Source organism: Gadus chalcogrammus, chromosome 22 (genome assembly GCF_026213295.1).
Source record: "Gadus chalcogrammus isolate NIFS_2021 chromosome 22, NIFS_Gcha_1.0, whole genome shotgun sequence".
NCBI classification, from domain to species: Eukaryota; Metazoa; Chordata; class Actinopteri; order Gadiformes; family Gadidae; genus Gadus; species Gadus chalcogrammus.
In genome coordinates this window covers 3,013,728-3,024,977 of record NC_079433.1, presented here as the reverse complement: position 1 = coordinate 3,024,977, position 11,250 = coordinate 3,013,728, and the positions used below count along the sequence as shown (strand labels likewise).

The following is an 11,250-nucleotide window of genomic DNA, read 5'->3' as shown; positions in this document are numbered from 1 at the left end:
CCAACTGGGGTAAGACTGGTGTTGGAGGGGATGGAGGGGGGGAACACATGTCTCACCACCTCCACCTGACCTCATCACAACCACTGCCAGGTGTACCTGGACACTGCTGAAGCTACTGGGTAAACACACAGCTCTCAGGAGTAGCTCACTGCAGCAGAACAGGGTGGATTGTGGGTAAATGAGTTCTATGAATAGGGCTAGGCTCAGATCAGTTCCTGAGTGACCCTGAGCTCCAGAACAGATTCTAGAGTATGGCGACACATTAGTGCCATAATTCACTAATGTGATAAAAGATGCATTCGGGCGTATTATATAATTCCACACGCGTAGATATTAACTGCGAGCGCGCAAATTACCTCAGCGCACGCAAAACCTCTCGCAATAGATGTTTTTACGCTCTCGCTCGAATTTAATTTTGGCACTATGGGGGATGGAACCAAGGCAGGGCGGGCTTTCCTATGATTGGCTGTTTCTGATGCGCGATATTTGATTGACAGCCCTCCTCAGCCCTCCTCTCATTCAATTCTGAATTGTACAGTAAATGGCTGAAACGATAGTTACGTATTGTATCTCTAGATTCTATGAGTGTAGGCGCAGCCTTTTAAGGCTATCGCTATTGGGTTATCCCTAGGCGTGAGCCGTAGCACTGAACATTTTGTAATCCCCGACCACCAACAGCGTGGGCCTCAATTACGTTCGCGTGCGGCGTGCCTCAACAACATCCGCATTTCGCAGATATAGTCGGGCGCCGGCGGACGTTCTGCTCCCAATAAACAGCTTTTCTTCAGCTATTTAAAGGACAATGAGGCCGACACTTAAAAGGCTGCGCCTATACTCATAGAATCTAGAGATACAATACGTAACTATCGTTTCAGCCATTTACTGTACAATTCAGAATTGAATGAGAGGAGGGCTGAGGAGGGCTGTCAATCAAATATCGCGCTTCAGAAACGGCCAATCATAGGAAAGCCCGCCCTGCCTTGGTTCCCTCCCCCATAGTGCCAAAATTAAATTTGAGCGAGAGCGTAAAAACATCTTTCGCGAGAGGTAATTTGCGCGCGCGAGAGGCTGTTTTGCGCGCGCAGAGATCATTTGCGCGCTCGCAGTTAATATCTACGCGTTGTGGCAACCCGGCCCAGGCCAATTAAGGATATTGAGAGCACCTGAGGAACAAGTGGAGAAGCAGGGCTTAAATAGCCTGCTTCTCCACTCATTCGGGGCTCTCCCAGCCCGGGAGCTCCTGCAAGGAGAGACCGGTCCTCGTGGGTGACGGGTTTCCACCCACGAAGAAGGGGGACCGCTGATTCCTCCCGAGGTTTAAGTTATTTGTGTTTGGAGAGACTTTATGTTCGGTAATAAACCTGCCTTTTTTGGCTTTCACCAACGAAATGCTGTCCTGTTTGGGAGGAGTTGGTGCGCTCAACGTGGCGGGTTGCCACAGCGTGTGGAATAATATAATACGCCCGAATGCATCTTTTATCACGTTAGTGAATTATGGCACTAATGTGTCGCCATACTAGAGGAATAGTTACACTGACGTTGTGTTAGTCGTGTGTGTAGCATCACGTGACGTTGACATGTGGTTCAATGATGGCGGGATGGATGGGGGAGGGTCTCTGTCCATCATCTATTATTACACGACTGATTGTATTTTTTTGATGTACCTTCAGAGGTCCAGAGTGGCCTCACCATCCCCATCATCATTGGGTTCGTTGTTCTCCTCCTCGCTGCTGCTGCTGCTGCTGTTGGAGTCTTTTGTACCAGAAGAGGAACGGTGAGAGGATCAAACTCTCCAGGAGGACAAACATCTGGGGCCGTATTCACAAAGCATTTTATCTTACCGCTAGGAGTGCTCCTAACTCGCGCTAAAACATTTTACGTAGGAGTTTTTTCTTAAAAGTTATTCACAAAGCCGCTGAGACCTACTCTTACTAAGGATAAATCACAAAGAGTGAACTAAGAGTGACGCGCCGTTGCTATGGATTACGTCAATTCTCGTGCACGAGTTTAGAAGCGGTCAGTTCGGTGATTGGTTGTTCAGACGAGCCCACTGAATCACCGAAAAACAAGGAAATAGCCTAGGCTAGAAATGAATTCCTATTAAGTAGTTATAGTGCAGTTAGCAGAATACACGCATGATGACAATTTTGTGCAGACCACGATAATGACGTTGTAGCCTGCACGTTCAAGAGAGAGAGAAAGCAAACAATACAAATACGTAAAATCTAAAATAAAATAAATGTTACGAACTACCCAAGTGTTGACTGATTTGTGCCAAGGTGTTTACCTAAAATGTGTTTTCAAAGTGATCCCTAAATGCCTGTCCACTCGGTTCCACACGGCCAAATTCCTTGTAATGTTGATCGCCATCATCATCATCATCATGATCATCATCATCATCATCATCATCATCATCATTATCGTCTGGCTGTGGAATGTTCCTCCGCTTGCAGAGGTTGTGTAGAATGGCACATACAGTGATTACTGTGCTATACGCCTCTGGGGTGAGGCGTATTTCGCCGTGGAGGACATGAAACCGACGTTTCATCTGCCCAATTCCTCTCTCCACAACATTTCGTGTATGTTTGTGTGCTCGCAAAGAGCCAATACGATGTGTTTTACGCATAGGACTATACGTAAACTGCGTAATCACTTACATGTTACACTTTAACTGTGCTCCCGGTTGTGGATTGAGGTAGGGTGTCTAGAGCCACGTCTTGCATGGATAGTCACTGTCACCCAGCAAGTGACACCCAACTGGTACATCTCAAAAAGCTGCCTCAGACCGCTCACCATTAAAATGCGCGAATCATGGGTAGCTGAAGATCCAGGCCACTTTGCAACAACATCCAGTAGGCTATGTTAAAATTTGCATCAAAAACAACCTGCGTGTTGATGGAATGCACTTTCTTCCTATTGACGAACACGTCCTCGTCTTTTGATGGCGCAATTATTTTTATTTTTTATAAGTTATAGCCTATATATTTTTTTATAACTTATAATTTTTATAACATTTTATTTCGGGACTAATCGGATTATTCCTGTTAGTCGGGGATGTTATTGCATCGCGCATTAACTCCACAATAAGTTGAATACCCTAACATTTCGTCTCGCAGGCATTTTAAGATTCTTTGTGAATAGGTCTTACTGAGTTAGGAGTCCTCTTGAGGACTTTTAAGCTCTCCTAGACTTAGGTGCTACTTTTAGTCCTAAAATACTTTTTGAATTGCTCTTAGTGAAAAAAGTTAGGAGTCCTAAATTTAAGAGTGACACGCCCATTATTTTTAGGAGTTACTCCTAAATTCGCCTATAGGTCATCCTACAATGGGGTTTGTGTTTATATTCGGACCAATATGGTACAGCGGGCGCTCACATGACGTTAAGCATTTCCTGGTGCATAATGTGACGCTTCAGAACCTAAAATCCCGTTTCTCCCCATTGACACGACAACACATAACCGGCGTTTTCAGAAATCTCCACTTTGGCCGGAGTTTTTAGAAATGATCGTTTTCTGTGATAAGACAAGGCCTCAGACAGTTTAGCTGCGTTACGCGCGTACATGGTACGTGAGGTACGCGCTTGGTGTGTTCGCACCTGACCTATTCACAAAGAATCTTAAAATGCCTGCGAGACGAAATGTTAGGGTATTCAACTTATTGTGGAGTTAATGCGCGATGCAATAACATCCCCGACTAACAGGAATAATCCGATTAGTCCCGAAATAAAATGTTTGGCCACACTACGTTATTTAGCAACAGGGACAATGCAACTTTGCAATGCCGACGATTTAAAATTATCGCAACCATCAGTCAGCCGTGCCATAAACTTTCCTTTGGACATTCAACAACTACACAGGATCAAAGCCAACTTCATGGCAATTGCAGGTATGCCCGGTGTGGTCGGTGCTATTGACGGGACGCACATAAAAATAATTGCGCCATCAAAAGACGAGGACGTGTTCGTCAATAGGAAGAAAGTTTTGTATCTCTAGATTCTATGAGTGTAGGCGCAGCCTTTTAAGGCTATCGCTATTGGGTTATCCCTAGGCGTGAGCCGTAGCACTGAACATTTTGTAATCCCCGACCACCAACAGCGTGGGCCTCAATTACGTTCGCGTGCGGCGTGCCTCAACAACATCCGCATTTCGCAGATATAGTCGGGCGCCGGCGGACGTTCTGCTCCCAATAAACAGCTTTTCTTCAGCTATTTAAAGGACAATGTGGCCGACACTTAAAAGGCTGCGCCTACACTCATAGAATCTAGAGATACAATACGTAACTATCGTTTCAGCCATTTACTGTACAATTCAGAATTGAATGAGAGGAGGGCTGAGGAGGGCTGTCAATCAAATATCGCGCTTCAGAAACGGCCAATCATAGGAAAGCCCGCCCTGCCTTGGTTCCCTCCCCCATAGTGCCAAAATTAAATTTGAGCGAGAGCGTAAAAACATCTTTCGCGAGAGGTAATTTGCGCGCGCGAGAGGCTGTTTTGCGCGCGCAGAGATCATTTGCGCGCTCGCAGTTAATATCTACGCGTTGTGGCAACCCGGCCCAGGCCAATTAAGGACATTGAGAGCACCTGAGGAACAAGTGGAGAAGCAGGGCTTAAATAGCCTGCTTCTCCACTCATTCGGGGCTCTCCCAGCCTTGGAGCTCCTGCACGGAGAGACCGGTCCTCGTGGGTGACGGGATTCCACCCACGAAGAAGGGGGACCGCTGATTCCTCCCGAGGTTTAAGTTATTTGTGTTTGGAGAGACTTTATGTTCGGTAATAAACCTGCCTTTTTTGGCTTTCACCAACGAAATGCTGTCCTGTTTGGGAGGAGTTGGTGCGCTCAACGTGGCGGGTTGCCACAGCGTGTGGAATAATATAATACGCCCGAATGCATCTTTTATCACGTTAGTGAATTATGGCACTAATGTGTCGCCATACTAGAGGAATAGTTACACTGACGTTGTGTTAGTCGTGTGTGTAGCATCACGTGACGTTGACATGTGGTTCAATGATGGCGGGATGGATGGGGGAGGGTCTCTGTCCAACATCTATTATTACACAACTGATTGTATTTTTTTGATGTACCTTCAGTGTACAAGAGTGGCCTCACCATCCCCATCATCATTGGGTTCGTTGTTCTCCTCCTCGCTGCTGTTCTCCTCCTCGCTGCTGCTGCTGCTGTTGGAGTCTTTGTGTACCAGAAGAGGAACGGTGAGAGGATCAAACTCTCCAGGAGGACAAACATCTGATCTCCACCTGCTCCTACTTCCTGTCCCCTTCCTACGATCTGATTGGTTGTCTTCACCCACTAGTGGTCTGGTGGTAGAAACCTCTCCACCTCTGAATGATGAACCTCCTCCAATGTCCACTGAGATGTTGTGGCATTAAGAATATGAAAGTATAATAACATGAGGATATTCACCACTGTTACAACACTAAACATTTCTCTTGATCCTTAGATTCAGACAAGTATCACAAACCAGTTGGTGATTAAAATGAGTGTTTACTGCAGTTCTGTTCTTATGATTAACACCACTTACAACACAGAGACCTTGGTGACTTTTCTAGCTCACTGGGTTATACAGCTCTGTATATCTAGATACATCTAGCTCACTGGACTATACAGCTCTATAGAGATACATCTAGCTCACTGGACTATACAGCTCTATAGATCTAGATACATCTAGCTCACTGGACTATACAGCTCTATAGATCTAGATACATCTAGCTCACTGGACTATACAGCTCTATAGATCTAGATACATCTAGCTCACTGGACTATACAGCTCTATAGATCTAGATACATCTAGCTCACTGGACTATACAGCTCTATAGATCTAGATACATCTAGCTCACTGGACTATACAGCTCTATAGATCTAGATACATCTAGCTCACTGGACTGTACAGCTCTATAGATCTAGATACATCTAGCTCATGACTTCACCTCCTCCCATTCTGATACTTCCCAGGTTCTGACACCAGCTCTGAGAACACTGAGGGGCAGAATCCGGCTCCTGAGGCCCAACCTCTGACCACAGTCAGTACTTTACCACTTTACAATACTTATTCAGAGTCATATGTTTACAGTTATATTTATTAGCAGCCTACTTTATCACAGCAATAGTAATACAACTATTAACAGTACTTCACCACAGTAAAGGTACGGCCACACTGAACGTGTTACGCACGTTAGAGGCGCAGAAAATCAGCATTTTTGCACCGGGAACCATTGGTTTAGGCGTGTAGATGCGTGACACGCGCTATAATAATGCGTTAAGCGCGTTAGATTTAGGCGTTTTACACACCTAAATAACGCGCCCAACGCACCTACTCGCAGAGTTCAATAATTTTTTCTTTTTACGCTCCTCCGAGTGACGCTTATCCGCGATAGCCAATCAGCGTTGAGCTTGACCCGACGTCACTGGCAGAGAGACGAGGACGGACGCTCAGCAGCTGATAAGGAGCGCCTGTAGTTGGTGTCCTGACGGGAGATCCTGGCACCAACCCGGGCTAGCAGGTCATCAGACATGGCCCAAGTCAACCGAAAATACGTCTGGAACCGGCCGTCATCCAGGCGGAGTTCTAGCCTGGTTCTACCAGACTCTCGTACTTCACTTCATTTCATTTCATTAGTACAGAGAGTCTGGACCTAATCAATTGACAAACGTCAACTCACTTGAAGGCGGGTGTCTGTTGAAGTTTAAAATGATTGGATCTGCCCAGTGCCACTCTGGATCTGCCATAACCAATCGCTAACGTTTGGTCGTGACGTATGTCATGTGCCGGGAATCACGCGCAGGTTGTACACAAACCAAACACCTTGCGCGTCTGCACGAAAATGTCCGTCAACGACAGCTGCAGGTTTTGTTCGTCAAATTAAATTTATCAGGGAAAAATTGCACATTGTAAATCAACTACCGACCTACAACAACAACTCAAACTGGCGTACGACTTTATCGTCATTGTTCTCAGACACGCCCTCTGTTCGCTGATTGGTGGCCGCTGTGGCGGCGCCAGAAAACCAAATTACATACAGCAGGTCCAGACCTAGTACTGAAGGGAAATTCAAATTGAGCGGAAGTACTTAGGCGGGCGGAGCCAGGCTAGTGGGGTTCCTGGAGGAGGTGGTGAAACTCACCCAGCTGTGAGCCCAGCTGCGGCAGGCTAGGCGCGTTACGCGCGTAATGCGTTCTGTGTGGCCATACCTTAATAGATTAAATCATATTTGAACAGTACTTCATCACAGTAATATTCTAACAGTACTGTATCACACTAATAGATTAACATTAACAGTCATATGTTAACAGTGCATCATCACAGTAATATATTAACAGTACAACATCACATTGATAATGTGTTTAATGTTTAATGCTGACTTGTACTTTCTTGCTGTTTAGGTTTGTAGTTAAATCATGAAGAGGCTTCTCACGTTCAGCTTCCTAAACCAGGATGCAGTGGATCGCAGTTCATTTATAATCCTTACAAACAGGCTTGGGACTTCAGCTAACTAAAGATGCTATATCTGCTTAATAACAATAACATTCATACTTAACTTTATCTTGATAACAACCATTTATCCGTAAAAATTGTAAATCAATTAGATCGCTGTATTTGTGATAGATTTGATTAACTCACTGGCTTAAACCTGTAATCTTTCACTGATGCTTGGAAACCATGGCAACACGACCTCGCAACATAAGCTAGCACAATCGAGCTAGGCTGCTCTAGCATGAAGGTTTTTTTGTATTTTTACAAAAAAATCGGAATTGGATTAAATATTAATGTTTTTTTTAATCATCCAAATGTAAAAATCGCTGTACTCTCGTTTGGGGTTATTTGGACAATATAATCCCCCAAAAAATCTGAAAATATTCTCAATATACTGTTTATAGGTTAGGTCCTTTCATTTAGTGAAGTTATTGGGCTTTTTGTGACCAGAGTTCATATCTTTGATGATCTTCCTCCACTAGCGTCCTGATATCAGATGTCTTATGCTGAAAGACAAAACACACACACACGCACACACACACGCACACACGCACGCACACACACACATAAAACACACATTCATAAACACACATATCAACACACATTTAGCTGAACTGTATACATCTAAACATATATATGTATGAAGATTAGATATGGCTAAAAAATATGCTGAACATTATATATAATTGAACGTTATATCTTTCTGAACGTTAAGTATAAATGAACATTATGTATAGCTGAACATTGTTGAAAATGATGTAATGCTGAATATATATTAAAGCCAGCTGAACATAATATTGTAAGAACAATTCATTAAGGGTTACATGAAACTTGGTCGCTGTAACAGTGTGTGAGCATCAGTGCGTCTGATGCTGGAGTCAGAGTCACGTCTCTGTGGATAATCTCATCGAGCTGTTCTTCTGAATACATCGATATGAAGGCGCTAACGGGGCTGCTGCTGTTGGTCTTTAGTCACGGTGTGTCCTCAGGTAAGACTGATGACAGTTATTCCTGTTCAAAACTATTATTCCATAGTTGACTATTAATCAATAGTTGACTATTATTCAATAGTTTTATTTAAACGTTTCAAAAGGTTTGTTTCTGGTCCCTGAATAGAAGACATTTAGTTGTTTGATTTCCTTGTAAAACTGAAAACCATTCGCTAATCATCCCAAATGCGACCAATTAATCCACAACATGATTAATCATTTACTTTGAATATTCATTTGATGATGTTGTTCATGAATCAAATAAATATAATCTATTATCGCGACTAAACATTAAACTTCAGTTTGGAGTGATTCTGTTTAAATATACTTTTAATCCCATTTCCACTCTTCTTGTTTAACCATTAGTAGGTTGTACAAACAAATCCAACCTGAGGGTTCCCGCCAATTTCCTGTTGAATTTAGAATCAAAATAATTAATAATAATTAAGATTAAATCATGTTTTTAGATAAACAAAAGGTTCCCACATTACCTGTACGGCCAGGGGGCGGAGCCATAGGACAGGGGGAGGGGCCATACACCTGTCTGTTTGCTGGGATGTACAGTATTATGGTGCGTTCACATCGCTGGGAATTATGGGGAAAACATTTTCGCGACGTCAGAAAGTTCTCGTGAACGACACCTTATGACGCTCTTATGATTCTGCTTCCGTTCAGCAACTGGGGCCAGATTTGCCCAAGACTTGCCCAGTTGATGACGTATGGTTTACTGGTGACGCTCATGAACATGAACAGGAAAGTTTTACTCAATATAAAAGAATCAACCATCATATCACATTATTTACTATAGATTGACGTTGTAACCGTCTGTTGGCATCGACTTTGCTCAGTTTTAAACGTTGTGTACTGGTAAACCAGCTCTGGATAAGGGCATGTGTAGCCTTCCACACAGTGGCCATACGATGTGCTTCTCTTAAATAAAAGCTAGTAGGTGATAGGCTACAAGGAAATAAAGGCCTTCGAACTTGAAACTGATCCTACTAAGTTCTGTTTAGTTCTGACTGCTTTTTATCGGATAAAAAAAACCTGCTGTGAAGAAGATTTCGATACCCAACGCAGTGCACATGAGCGGTCGCTGTCGGGAACACGCGTAAGCGTGAGCGTCACCAGGACCATGAACGCACCTTTAACCTGTCTGTCTGTCTGTCTGTCTGTCTGTCTGTCTGTCTGTCTGTCTGTCTGTCTGTCTGTCTGTCTGTCTGTCTGTCTGTCTGTCTGTCTGACTGACTGACTGACTGACTGACTGACTGACTGACTGACTGACTGACTGACTGATTCACTATGAGGATTTCCTACATGGCGTCGTCTGGACTCTCAACGTCCCCAGAGTTTGTTGCGGTTGGGATGGTGGATGAGGTCAGTGGCGTCACTCTGCTGTTTTGTTCGGGGCTAAAGCCTCGGATGTTATTTAATTAGCCCCGAATATGATAACCTCAATATGACCCTCAATCCGAGTTTTCGATGACGATACAAACGTTAGGTTTTAAGCTTGGGGATGTTTCGACTTCATGTGTATTTTGCAGAAAATGGGCAACAGCGCCCCCTAGGGTCACACTTTTCGGTGGCTTCGCTCCCCATAAAAAGCTAGTCAGTGTTTAATGACGTTGATTTACCTTTGAGCATTTCCTAATATAGGCTACTGTGTAAAATGCTGTTTAGAATTAACTTTTATATCAAGAAAGAAGAATCGAGTGACGCTCTTATTCCCGCTCTCCTAATTGCTTGACCGCGATCGAGCATCCAGGATCGATTGCTATTCCTTGGGTCCCCGGATGTTAACACTGAATTTTCTGACATTGAATATGGCATGAAAATTCAAAAATATTTACTTTGAATTTTTTAACGTTGAATATTTGATTTAGACATTATTAACATTGAAAAATAAAGCTGAATATGATTTATTGAGTTACATTCAGAGGCAAAAAATCCAAAATTAATTTCAATGCATACATATTCAGTGCTTAGAATTCAATGGCTTTTATTTTCAAAATCCGATGGCACAGATTTACTTCCATACCTATCCTATCCCCAGTCAGATCCGTGCGTGTGTGTGTGTGTGTGTGTGTGTGTGTGTGTGTAAGGTCTGCCTCACTTTATTCATTTTACTCTGCAATAAATTGTATGGAACTTTAGATGTTTGGGGATAAGCAGCATAGCAGTCAGGTAGATATTTAAAGCTATAATAAACCGCGTAATTCGTTTATTTGGATAAAGCATTATGAAAAAGTTTGCATGCACAATAAAGCAAATGAATTTGGCGCCCAGCATTTTCATTTTCCCTCTGGGCTAAGCCCCGGATGTTTATGAAACTTAGAAATCCCCACCCAGATCTATTCTCTTGACCAGGCACGTGCAGAGGGGGGGGCTATGGGTGCCCGAGCCCCTGCCCTTTCCCCTCGAAGGACCAAAGTGCCCTTTTGAGTGGTCGTTTAAATTTTCAATGCTTTGTAAAATTACACATTAACATGTGAATCAATTATTCGAGTATAAAAATGTCTAAAAGTAATGATACAGAAGTAAAGTTTGTACTTTGTAGCCTCGTTTACCGGCGCTCAGTGCGCTGCTGCCGCTGGGTGACGTCATAGGCTATCAACGTGACCTTTCACAATTTGCCTGCCTGCAAGATGCGCTTGTTGTTTTAAGAGACGGTACAACGCAGGGTAAGATCACCACAGAGTCAGACACAGACAGTTGTTTCCAAAACCATAAAGTTGATAATGCTAAATAAACTGTAACAGTTACTTCGTTTTGTAGTGTCA

General features: G+C 43.5%; 1 protein-coding gene across 1 annotated transcript in view; it reads left to right on the top strand.

The window, feature by feature from the left end:
* The window catches only part of LOC130375592 (uncharacterized), a 28,963-nt gene extending 20,496 nt beyond the window's left edge, over nucleotides 1-8,467 (top strand). Inside the window, exons 7-10 of the mRNA XM_056582611.1 lie at nucleotides 1-9; nucleotides 5,086-5,205; nucleotides 5,966-6,033; nucleotides 7,394-8,467. The exon at nucleotides 1-9 is cut by the window's left edge and continues 291 nt beyond it. Of these exons, the coding sequence (XP_056438586.1) occupies nucleotides 1-9; nucleotides 5,086-5,205; nucleotides 5,966-6,033; nucleotides 7,394-7,405 (209 nt within the window). The 3' untranslated portion in view covers nucleotides 7,406-8,467. The remainder of the gene's footprint in view (nucleotides 10-5,085; nucleotides 5,206-5,965; nucleotides 6,034-7,393) is intronic.
* Nucleotides 8,468-11,250: the final 2,783 nt, after the last annotated feature.